The sequence below is a fragment of the Chiloscyllium plagiosum genome, unplaced genomic scaffold, assembly GCF_037043375.1.
Source record: "Chiloscyllium plagiosum isolate Xiang-an unplaced genomic scaffold, Cpla_swu_hap1 HiC_scaffold_4, whole genome shotgun sequence".
In the NCBI taxonomy this organism is placed as follows: Eukaryota; Metazoa; Chordata; class Chondrichthyes; order Orectolobiformes; family Hemiscylliidae; genus Chiloscyllium; species Chiloscyllium plagiosum.
Genome location: NW_028270142.1, coordinates 58,977,424 through 58,990,537, shown reverse-complemented (window position 1 = coordinate 58,990,537; position 13,114 = coordinate 58,977,424). Strand labels below are relative to the sequence as shown.

Genomic DNA, 13,114 nt, shown 5'->3' with positions numbered 1-13,114 from the left:
GTCAAATCCAAGATAGTTTACAAGATCACAAAATGTACATGACATTCAACTGCCAGCAGATCGAAGTCAAATCAGAGTTAGCAGCATCCAGCCTGCATCTAATCTGGATAGATACCCTGCAGACAACAGATCACTGAGATTGGAATAGAAAGCAAAGCGTAATACCTCGCTGGAGTTCCAACATTTGGTGCACAGACTAAATTATTCCCGGGAAATTAACTAGAGTCGATGTTAACATTTCAAAAACAAATTTTCTAACTTTCATTGGGCAAAAATGCACTCAATTAAATTTAGTTCTACAAATCCAATCTGTGACAGCTGCTCAAGTATTAGCCAGGTTAAGAAAATCAGTGAAGTCAAAGATTTAAACCCACAGATCACAAGCAGAACAAAGTACAGTTTAAAAAAAAAACTGAAATTAAATACTTCCAATACCTGCTTAGATTGAATTTGTTGAGTTTTTCAGATACTTCCCGTAATCTGCAAAGATAATAAGCTTAGTTAAGCATTGTTAAAATATATTTGCCATCCTGCTTCAAGAAGAAAGTGTCTACAGTAAATCATAGTAAACTATGTTACATAATTTTCGATCATTTAAACAATGCTGTAAATAAAGAACCTTAATTTGCCTTGTACATTTGCAGTTGGAGCCAGACAATTAGACATTTTAAAATAATTTTACAAAGTGTTCAGTGTATAATTGTTTTAATATTCATTCACAATTTAATTTTGAATAAACAGGTGCTATTTAAAATAAATCAGCAACACACATCAAGTGCAAATATATTTACAACAAGCCTCTATGGCACAAGATAACCCACGCACATTGTCACTTATCTTTGCAATTCTCATTTTAAAATCTGGTGTGGATTCGCAGTAGCGAGATTGAGGCTACCTGTAAGCCAAACCATTAGAACCTTTTCTAACTTTATTAGCCTACAAGCTGCAAAGAAGGCTGTTCCAGATTTGATACAATTGTGGCACAGTGATAATGACCCTACTCCTGGATCAGGAGATTAGAGTTCAGGTTCCATCTGTTCTAGAGGTGTAGAATAACATCTCTGAACAGGTTAATTAGGGAAAAAAAATAATAATATGTTGTTTGATCCTCATCACTTTCCCCTAAAAAAAATACAGTTTTATGTATAATTTGTAATTGGCATATAATGCAAACTTGAACATACTGCAAATTTTTAGATCTTACACCTCACTAAGAATTATCCATCTCATCTCTTTGCTCCTTTTGTGCTTATAGATTACAGTCATCTATAAATTAGTTCCTTGAACAGCCCAAATCAGATTTCACTAACAGGTTATATCTGCATTCTCATACTTCTGTTGCTCCAAGCGTCTCTGCAGCCACTCATCCTCATCCAACACACCCCTCCCACCCGCAAAATCTCCCTATATGCAACAGACTTTACCACTGAAATGTTCTTCAGCTCAGTAGTGCCAATTTACAGAAGGGTAATCAGTCAAGTAAAATGCCTTGACCTGTTTAGTAAAGTGCATTATTCATACAAGTCCAGTGAAAGACACCTATTTCAAAACTGTCATTTCCAAAAGTGAAAGCTATAGTTGGTTCTTTCAATATTGAATCTCACATGCAAGCAATGAGCACAAGCATAGTTTGGAAGCATTTTACAAAAACTGGCAACGAAAACAAGTTGCATACAATGAACAGATGACATTTAACCATATTCACAAATATGGCTGAAAAATCATTCTTTAGAAACTACTCCAAGTTGTGCAGTCCAAGAATAACATTCTCTTCAATGATATTGCTAATGGGTAAATAACTTCCACCGCTAATACTCTACTTCTAAGTCTACACGGTCACTTGGCCAAGAACAAATAAGATTTGCTTAGAGACAGCAGGAGTCCCAAAAGCACAAAATCTACAAAGTATACCTGTTTCAGTCTGGACTCAAAATGAAAAGATCATTATTATAGTTAATAATCCCATGAGAACCATCCCTGTGATCTGTTCCTCAACTGGTGTATATCAACTTAAAATTAGTAATTCAGTATTTCACAATTAGAATTATCATGCAGAGTCCTTACTGTAGAAATCAATGGCCAAACAGTGGTTTTCAAAATTCTTGTCCTAATCAACATTTTTAAAAATGTTTTATGGCAGGTTAGTCCATTATAATTTTAATTGCTCCAGTACACTGTACTATAATTAGGTCTTGTGAACTTAAATATTCTACAAAAATTTGAAGTTAAATGAATTCGAGATTCTAGTTTTCAAATACTTTTGTTTTGAGATACAATGTACAAAGACGCATATTCCATCAATGAATACACAAATATATCAGAATAATCAATTGCAACTACCAACTCAAAATCACAAAGTGATGAACGTCTTCAAAATAAATTGCATTTAAAAAGATGAATCACTGTAGATGCGCAAATCAAATTTTAAAAAGTGCTGGAAATGGAACGCTGTGAAAAGAAAGCTATAAGTCAACAGTTCAGGTGCTTTGTTGGTCTCTTCAGAGATTTGCAACATTTCCTTTTTTATAAAAAAAAGTGCACTTAACAGACATTAGATTACAATGAACGACAAAATTAACTTAACCACGTAACACTAAAAGATAAAATTGTATTAAAAAATTCATCAAGAAAAATAAGCATCACTGGTTATGTAAATTCGGGGAGATTCCATTTGACAGCATAAGTGGTCAATTCTGTCACTGCTGCACAACTGATATTTTTCTCTCTTTGAAATTCTTATCATTTACTAATTGATTTAATTATATTGTGCACTGTACCTGAAAACTACCAATTTCACATGACTCAAATCCCTAAATTACTACTTCAAACAACCAACACACATTAGGCTACTTGATAACACCGCCGTGTTAGAGGTAGCATATTAGCAATGATAGAGAATTAACTAAAAAAAAATCACATAACAAGCACTACAGCTGATGAAGGGGCTGTGCTATAAAAGCTTATTAGATTTCAAATAAATCTATTGGACTATAACCCGGTGTCATATGACTTCTGACTTTGCCCATCCCAGTCCAACACTAGTACCTCCACATCATAACTAAAATAGAAGACCAGGTTATAGTCCAACAGGTTTAATTGGAAGCACACTAGCTTTCGGAGCGACGCTCCTTCATCAGGTGAATAACCTGGTGTTGTGAGATTTTTAACTTTGTACACCCCAGTCCAACACCGGCATCTCCGAATCATAAAATAGAAGAGAGTGAGTTTGAATATTGGTGGCATTTTTAGGATGGCTGTAACTTGGGACTACTGCAAGGATTACAACTTTTGCAATTAATGACTTGGATGAAGAATAACACTGCAACCAAGTGTCTGGATGACACAAGCACAGATGGGAAGGCAAGTGGTAAAGGTTTAGCAAGCAATTGCTTGACAAATGGAACAGAAAGGTGCAGAAATGTGAGGCTATGCACTTTGGCAGAATGAATAGAGGAGTTGAATATTACTGAAAAGGAGAAAGACTGCAGAAAGCTACAGAATCAAGGAATTTGTGAGTGCATAGTCATGAACCACAAAAAGCTAGCATCTATGATCAATAGGTAACAGGAAAGGAAAATGTATGTTGGTCTTTATTTCAAAGTGAATGGAATATAAAACGAAGGAGGTTTTGTTAAAACTATACAAGGCACTAGCCAGTTCATAACTGACATATTGTGAACAGTTTTGGCCTCCGATCTAAGGAAAGGTATTGGAAATTGTCCAGAAAGGTTCATTCGGCTGTTATCAGGTATGGAGGAATTATCTGAGGAGAGGTGGAGTAGACTGGGCCTGTATTCACTGAAATTAAGAATAATGACAGGCAACCTTATTGAAAAATATAAATATTCATTTCAGTATATTCAAGGCTCAGATGGACAGATTGTTAAATCAGTAAGGGAATCTAGGGTTATGAGGAAAAGGCAGGAAAGTGGAGTTGAGCACCATTAGATCAGCAGTGATCTCATTGAATGGCAAAGCAGACTCAATGCATTGCATGGCTTAGTTTTGCTCCTACATCTTATGATAAAAATCTGACTCAACATTTCAAAAGGAACAAAAAGTATTAAAAGTTCTTAATTATTCTAAATTATTTAACCACAAGATCAAATTTGCAGCCTCTTTGCTGATAATTTGCTGAAAATTCACATAACTTAACAAAACTAGCTTGGCATTGTGTGTTAAGTACTGAAGGGAGCTAACAAATTCAGATCAAGTGCCTAGTTAGTATATGATTCCCTCCACCCTCAATAAAGAGAATTCTCACTAGGATCACCGGTGCGAACATCACAGTTTGCAAGAAAACAACGTAAAATTCTCAGAAGTGTGTTAAATGTTTGGATGAAAGCAGTCAAATCATACTGAGTTTTGTGCATGACAATCCAGTCATTTTTCTCAGTTTATTTCACTTATGTAAAATTTAGTTTAGTCTGAATTCCTAAATTAACAAGCCAAATTAAAAAGTCTCCAATCTAGGATGGAGTAGAAACTATAGGAATCTTTCTGCTACATAAAAACTATAATCACTGTTTCACTTTTTTTTTACCTCTTTGTTCAACAAATTAGGGAAAAAAATGACACTGTGTAGTAGAGCCGACCTAATGGAAGTAGGAGTCTCAACCATTTTGACTTTTTGTTGGGGCAGCCATTGCAAAATAGATACTTTACAAATCTTCTGAAAAGGGCATCTAAAGAAAACTACCGTGTAGGGGTATGAATCTTTCTAAAACATTAAGACCAGTAACATTATAAACACCTTAGCACAAAGTCAGCACCTAACATAAACCACCCTTCATAATAAAACAAAATCTGCCTTTGGTTCCACATAAGAGCTCTTGCTGCACCATTCAGGGTAAGTCTGAACAAAACAAATAAAGTTGTTAAATTTACTACATTTAGTCTAAGATTAAGATCCGTGAGAATGCACAGCAAAAATTACAGGTTTTAAATACATGCCAAGCATTACCCAGTGAGCAGAATACACAAGGAGCTGTCAAGGTGCAGAATTCCTGAAAAGAACTGATCCAAGAACAAGTTAACTGGAAATAAATAGAAATTGGAATAGAACAGAACAAAAATTAAGAAACACTAACCAGAGGTGATAAAGTTCTGTATAACAGATGATCACCAAGTCAAAGCCCTTTGGAAGAAAGGGAGTGTAGCAGGATAGATACAAAGTTAGCTGAATGACATGAAACAATAAAAATGAATGTTTTTTTTTGGATGAGGGGAAGGTATATGGCACGGTTGCAGTGAGTCACACCAGATCCACTGGCTTTTGTTGATTTATATTAACTAAATTATTGGCATACAGCTTCAAATTTTGCAACTACAGAGGACCACTAGACTTTAAGGAAACACAGTCAAGGGTGTGATGCTGGAAAATTACAGGTCAAGCAGCATCCGAAGAGCAGGGGAAATCAACATTTCGGGCATAAGCCATTGATCAGGAATAAGGCTTGTGAGCCATGGGGGTACAGAGATAAATGGGAGGGGAGGTGGGGCTGAAGGGAAGGCATTTGAGTGTGAGATAGATAAATGAAGGCGGGGGGGGGATGGTGATAAGTCAGAGAGGAGGGTGGAGCAGATAGGTGAGAAGGAAATGGACAGATAGGACAGGTCATGAGGCCTGTGCTGAGACAAAAAAAGGTTGGATCTGGGATGGGGGGGGGGGGGGGGGGGGGGGGGTGTGGGGAGAGGAGGAGGGGAAAATGAAGCAACTGGTGAAATCAACATTAATCCCAAAGCAGAAGATGAGGCCTTCTTCCTCCAGGCATTGGGTGGTTAGGGTTTAGTGATGGAGAAGGCCCAGGACCTGGAAGTCCTTGGGGAAGTGGGAGGGGGAGTTGAAGTGTTCGGCCATGGGGCGGTGGGGTTGCTTTATGCATGTGTAACGGAGATGTTCTTTGAAGTATTCAGCAAGTATATTCTATCTCCCCAACGTAGAGGAGACTGTACTGAAACACAGGCTGATGAAACAAGCAGGTCAGGCAGCATCCAGGGAACAGGAGAATCGACGTTTCGGGCATAAGCCCTTCTTCAGGAAGAAGGGCTTATGCCCGAAACGTCGATTCTCCTGTTCCCTGGATGCTGTCTGACCTGCTGCGCTTTTTCAGCAACACATTTCCAGCTCTGATCTCCAGCATCTGCAGACCTCACTTTCTCCTGATGAAACAAGCAGTCAAGTGGCAGCATAATTTCATGTAAAGAAGTGTAAAGTAATCATGTTTGGGTGGACAAACACAGAGGCAATATAAAATAAACGCTTCCATTTGAAGGGGACATGGATTGTATGCACACAGCATGGAAGATAGCAGGGCAAGATGTGCTAATGGGCTTTACTGAAAATAATGGTTTGGGCTCAACTGAAGGTACCACATTGCTGAAATGATAAACACTTGAGAGAGGGTGCAGAAAAGATTTACAGGAACTATTCCAGATAAGGAGCTTCAGTTAACTGGTCAGATTGAAGACACCAGGCATGATTTTGTATGAGGCGTTCAAGAGATAATTTGATAAAGGTGTTCAATGTCATGACAGATCTCAACAAAGTTAATAGAAATCCTTTCCTATGGCAGAAGGCTAACAAACCATTTAACAAAGATTTAAATATAATAGAGAGAAAAATAAATCACTGACATGAGGAAAACATTTTCTTTAAATTTAGGTGACTTTACAAAGCAAACAGTTAGGATCTAGAATGCACCGCTAGAGAACATGGTGGAGGAAGATTCAAACGTTTTTTCAAAACGGGAATTCAATAACCAACTGGCGAAAAAGTTTGTACGGTTAAATGGAAAGGGCAGGGGAATGGGGCTTCTGAATTCTTCTTACAGAAAGCCAGAATAGGTTTAAGTCAAATGACTTCCTTTCATGCTGTGTCTGTTCCATGATTCTACAAAGTGATGTTACACATCCTACTAATATTTCTCTACATTACATAAATAACCCAAACTGAACCTAAAGTCTGCTACAGCTTCATACAGGTCTTTATGGATGGAACTACTTATACAAGTTAGACAGTTTGAATTTTACAAGCAGGTATAAAAATTCATATGCTTGGAATGAATCAACTGACACATCATTGTCACTGGGTCCAAAATAAAATTCTGGTTTCTTAATCTACAAAATTTTCAAACTGGTTTTGCTCACTTTATCTCAACTGAGATTTTCTGGAATAGAAGCACAAGTAGCAACCAGATAACTCAAAGAAATGTTTTGACAGTAAAAAGAAAAAACCCCATCCGCAAATCAACACTGTTCTTCACCAGTAGCATGTCAGCTTCAGAGGATGCAGGATATGAAGAGGTCTAGGATATAAGACTGAGTACAAGTCAGTTTCTGGTTTACTATCACTCATGCAATGAATCACAGTGTACCAAATCTGCTCTACAAAAAATGCAAACACCTAACAATATTTTGCATAATTCATGGCCACAGACCTAATATCAGTAGGACCACCAGATACAAACAACAGTTGTATGATCTGTAACATTCAGCTGGAATTACAGTATATTTTAATATTATCAAATTCAGCAATTCATTAACAACAGTCAGAGTTGTCAATGAAGTTTCTCCTATTGATATGTATATTAATATCAACGAAGGATCATCACTTCTGGGAATCAAGGGATATGGGGAGTTAATGAGAAACTTTAGCAGAGGGAAAACAGTCACAATTGTAGTCAGTGATAAAGCAAACACCAGAAACCAAGCAGTCTACAGTTGCTCCTGTTTCTTATGCAGCAGGAGGCGTGTCAGTCCAACGAAAGTGACCAGTTAAGATGCATATATAAATAGCAAATTAGATTAGTCAAATTAAAATAATCAATTTTTCCAACTAATGTGTAACATAACTCATTTAGACTGAAAAGGGCAAAATGAACAAGCACAACTGATCAGGAAAAACAGGTAAATACAACCATAGCATAGAAAGGGTGTAAATGTCTTTCCTATAATTAAATTTTGCTTTATGTTCACAACTTGCCTATTTAATACAGCTTCAGGTTGCATTTTGAACAGTATTAATACAGCCAGGTACAAAATCCATTTTCAATAAGACAAACACATCCAGATCTAAAATTCCAATTGATAAACTTTAAGTGAGCAAGTAGCAAACAGATCTTCTACTAGAAAGAGTAAAACAATGGAAATGACCTCTGGAACTACACAAGTTAAATGTTTGGATCTCAAAAGCACTAATTTGCAATGAGCGCACTATTCTTCCTAAAAAAAACATCAAATTGGACAACACAGCAGTAAGTACAAGAAACTAACAACACAAAAGATAAGCTTAGAGTAGAAAGTAAGTATGGAAGAAAATGAGAATGAGGTGCAGTAGCTCAATCTTCTTTCACTGATAGGAAACAGCACAATAGACTAACAGGCAGGTGATGCAGAATGTATTGCTACGTCTTTCCAGAAAAATTGGAGCAAGTCCACGATGATTCCAAAAAGGTACATTCTGGAAGTTACAAGAAAGGGAAAGATAGTCACTGGCATGATCAGCAAACATATGGGCCTCAATAAACAGAATGGGAAACTAATCATGGAAACTGAGTTAGTTGGTAGTTTCTGTAGTCTGCAGCTCAGTCAAAAATCACATCACAAAAGTCTGAGCTTTGATTTGATAAAAACAAAGATGAAGGTTTTGGTTGAGGTGGTTTTTTATGCTTCAAAAATAAGCAGTTCTGATACTGGACTAAATGTGACATTGGTAGCTCAGCTAAAGACAGCAAGATTTTAAAGTTGAGTGTCCAAATGGAGTGAGGAACCCCAGAAGGGAAAGGAACTTAGACTGAGACATAAACCTAACAGTATGGTGTGGCAAATAAAGGGGAAAAAAAATCTGATTCAAATCATAAGATCCTATAACATAGGAACAGGAGCAGGCCATTCAGCTGCTTGACCCTTACCCATCTTCCATAACCATATGCTCCCTTGTCAATTTAGCTCACCCCAGAGTTGGAACAAACTGCTGAACCTTTTCTCATAAAGCAACCACTTCTTCTCAGAAATCAACCTAGTGAACTTTGAGGCAATTATGTCTTCCCTAAAGCTAGGAGACCTAATTGAGCTTGGTTAAAAAAAAAACCAAAGAACTGCGGATGCTGGAAATCAGAAACAAAAACGGAAATTGCTGTAAAATCTCAGAAGGCCTAGCAACAACTATGAAGAGAAATCAGAATGAATGTTTCGGATCCAAAAACCCTTCTTCTGAATTCTGAAGAAGGGTCGCTGGACCCAAAACGTTAACTGATTTAACACTGATGCTGCCAGACTTGCTGAGATTTTTCAGCAATTTAATCTTTTTTGATTCTGAGCTTAGTGTCAGTTAATTATGGAGAAAGGATGAAGACAATAGTCAAATATAGAGTAAATACAAACAGGCAGCATTTGGAATTATCAGCAAACATCTGGAAACAACCCAAGGTTTGGAGTGAGTCAAATACAAAACTGTGGGTCACATTCTGGAGCAAATCATAGTGACCACATCCAAGTCAGAGATGTGACTACTGGCACATTAAAATAGATAATACATATTACATATCTAATTGAATTGCATTAAACGACCTTTTCATCACTACATGCATTTTCTTGCTTGATTTTAGACATCAGTACAGTTGTCCTTCTATTACCACAAAGGGTCATTTTTTCAGAACGGTTTAACTTGATTCCACTGTGTTAAGGAAAAAATTTAAACCGACTCGTTAAGATTAGCCAATTCTATACTATTTGTGTCACATAAAACAATGCATGAAAGCTTAAAACCACAGCAGTTTTACTTGAACTGCATGATGAAAACACATTGGACATACCCACGAATAATCATTAGACTCAATCCAAGTAAATTTGTAATGTGTTAAAATTTACTTGGACTATACTACAGTAAAGAGTTCAATTTTCTTCCCTGAATCATTTTCCTCACATGACAACAACCCTGTGCTTTGCCAAGTGCTGTGCTTGATTTGATAGCAAGTCTGTTAACCATTCTCCACATAGAACAAAATGAAAAAACCTCAAAAGCTAGAAACACCAAGATTAATTGTGGTGTAATGATTTGAATTTTTCTTTTGAGACAAAACAAGCATGTCAAAAAGTTATAAAACACCACATAATCAGACTAACCAAAAGAATCTATAGCTTTAGAATATGACTCTTAAAAAGGTTTAAGCAAATCTGCTGTGGAAAAAAATGTTAAATGGCTTACTTCCTAAAGAAATATTTAAGTCATTTTAGTTCAAGAGCTATATTTTTAACTTCAGATGGCTCCAATAGGACTTGAATATTGAATTTATCATGTTATGCACAAATTGTAATCTGACCGTATAAAATTCATATTGAACACCAGAGAAGACTGGTTCTGATCTTGTCAATATTAACTTTTTCTAAGACACATTAAGTATTTTAATCCAGAGAACGTTTAGGATGAAGTAGTAGTCATGAGTTCAATTCAGGCCCAAGTTCATTCATTATAATAAGATAAGTAACACATTAAAGGCAAACTAATCTTACAGAATATTGGTGACGTTAGAATATATATGCAACAATATTAATAGCGCCAAAGATCTTTTTGCTTAAAACGAGACAATTTACTTTCTAGTAAAGAAAATTTAAATTTCTTTCACCCTCCTATAAGACGTTAAGACAAAGGCCGGGAGCTGGTAGTGAAAAATCTACCCAGATTTGCGGGATGGGTGCACCCGGATGATCAAACTAGAGAGCCGGTATCACCAGCTCCATTAACAACGGGGAGGGGAGACAGGGCAACAATCGCTCTGCAAATGACGCATCAGCCAACACAGCACTGTCTCAGTAGCCAAACTGTCTGGCTCCCAAAATATTTCACGAACATGTGCTTCACGAATTACTTCAGAAATAAACATAACATATTTACAAAGCACCAAGCTCCTTTCTTCCCAAGCCCAGCTAGACAGGAAAATGACAAATCAGTCTTGGTGCCAGGCACGCACCCTCGCCCCTTTCCCAAACACTGATGACTTTTTTTTAAGGAAAAGGTACCAAATCTTTTTGTGCTCGAGCCTGTTAAATCATATGGGAGATAAAGGGCCTCGTTGTCTTGAAACAATCAACTATCCCCATCCACCCCTGCCACCACATCGGCGACAGTTCTCTTCACCGTCTCCGCCCTGCCCCCAACCATTCCCTTCTTGCTGATCCCACTCGAAGCCGCATTGTCCCGGCAACTTTTCCGCCAGGGCCGCCTCTCGTTCTGGCAGGAGAAGGGCTACCTCCGCGGAAACATCGAACTGGCATCCGTTTCCCCTCCTCATCTCTCTACCCACTCTTCCCAAACCACCAACTCCCCACCGCCGACCCCCGACCCCCCCCCCAAACAAAAAGCCTCCGGCCTAGGCCGACCAATGTTCCGGGAGGTGGACCAATACCAAGTCCCAAACATTGGCGCTCACCTGTCGTTGAGCTGATCCTCGGTGCCTGGTAACGGATGAACCACAAAGTGGATAGACGTCATGGTGGGACTGAGATTGAGGAAAGCAAAGCGGTCGAACCCGCGCCGCGGCAGCAAACCCAGAAAGATAGCGAGGGGGAGGGGATGGAAAACCAAATAAATAAAACCCCGATTCAGCAATTCCTTCGATCTCCTCTTTTTTTCTCTTTTTAAAAAAACGACAAAAAATCCTTAAGCGTTTGGAAACGGACGGCTCGTTATATTTTCTTTCCTTGACACCCGCCACTTCAGCGAGGAGTAGCAGCTGCACCACCCGCCACCGCCACCGTCGCCGCCATCTTACTGTTGATGCACCCGCACGATCAAAGCCTCTCCGTGATTGGTCGCGCCAGCACGACCGGCCGGCGGATGGAACCAATCTTCCGATTGGCCGTCAGCGCGAGACAGCGACAGACAGTGATTGGGCGTGCGTCACATGATGTGTGGCCCTCACACGTCATCGTGGGTCAGTTGGAGGCCATTGTTAGGTAGCGGGCACGTGATAGAAGGAAACCTCTGCTGAAGGCCAAGCCTAAGCAAGTTGAACCTTTTTGTCAGTATGTATATAGGACTTATTCGCTCCTCCTCAACCATTAATAGAAGATTCATCCACCTGATTCCACCCTCATCATGGATACAGGACTCGTTTCCCCTGCACCATAGGTATGGGTCTCATTCCCCCGTCTTTGCCCTTGCCATTGATGTAGGATTCTTCCCCCTTACCATGAGTATAAAACTCGTTTTTGCTGACCCTCCCCTCACCATGAATAGATGTCTTGTACCCACCCCACTCTCAGCATGTATTTAGGACATATTCGACCCCGACCCTCACCAAGATATTGGACTTATCCCCATCTCCTCACTATACGAGCAGAACTCGGGTCATTCAGCCCATTCAGTCTGCTTTGCCATTCATTCATTGCTGACAAGATTCTCAACCATATTTTCCTGTTTTCTCCAGTAAACCTTGATCCCCTTGATACTCAGGAACCTATCTATCTCAGTCTTAAATATATTCAATGACCTAGCCTTCTTTTTTTTAGATTACTTACAGTGTGGAAACAGGCCCTTCGGCCCAACAAGTCCACACCGACCCGCCGAAGCGCAACCCACCCATACCCCTACCTTTACCCCTTTAACCTAACACTACGGGCAATTTAGCATGGCCAATTCACCTGACCCGCACATCTTTTGGACTGTGGGAGGAAACCGGAGCACCCGGAGGAAACCCACGCAGACACGGGGAGAATGTGCAAACTCCACACAGTCAGTCGCCTGAGTCGGGAATTGAACCCGGGTCTACAGGCGCTGTGAGGCAGCAGTGCTAACCACTGGGCCACCGTGCCAATGAATTCCATAAATTCACCACTCTCTGGCTGAAGACAGTTATCCTTATCTCTGTTATAAAAGGCCTTCCCTTAATTCTCAGGCTATGCCCTCAGTCCTGGTCTCTCCTACCAATGGAAACATCTTTCCGACATCCACTCTGTCCAGGCCATTCAGTATTCTGTATGTTTCAGTTATATCCCCCCATCCTTCTAAATCCCATCGTGCATAAACTCAAGTCCTTCATACGTTCGGCTTTTCATTTCTGGGATCATTCTCATGAACCTCCTTTGAACCTCCAAGGTCAGTACATTGTTCCTG

The 13,114-nt window shown here is 39.1% G+C and overlaps 1 protein-coding gene and 1 long non-coding RNA gene across 8 annotated transcripts in view; one reads left to right on the top strand and one right to left on the bottom strand.

Annotated features, from left to right (window-relative positions):
• Window positions 1-11,733, bottom strand: part of ubr5 (ubiquitin protein ligase E3 component n-recognin 5) — a 167,208-nt gene extending 155,475 nt beyond the window's left edge. For all 7 annotated transcript variants that reach the window (XM_043688514.2, XM_043688515.2, XM_043688518.2 and 4 more), the window contains exons 1-2: window positions 11,430-11,733; window positions 436-480 (exon numbers count right to left, since the gene is read on the bottom strand). In XM_043688514.2, coding sequence (XP_043544449.1) covers window positions 436-480; window positions 11,430-11,491 — 107 coding nt within the window. In that variant the 5' untranslated portion in view covers window positions 11,492-11,733. The remainder of the gene's footprint in view (window positions 1-435; window positions 481-11,429) is intronic.
• A 233-nt stretch (window positions 11,734-11,966) lies between these two features.
• The window catches only part of LOC148150153 (uncharacterized), a 57,442-nt gene continuing 56,294 nt past the window's right edge, over window positions 11,967-13,114 (top strand). The window contains exon 1 of the long non-coding RNA XR_015756842.1: window positions 11,967-12,130. This is a non-coding gene — a long non-coding RNA (uncharacterized LOC148150153). The remainder of the gene's footprint in view (window positions 12,131-13,114) is intronic.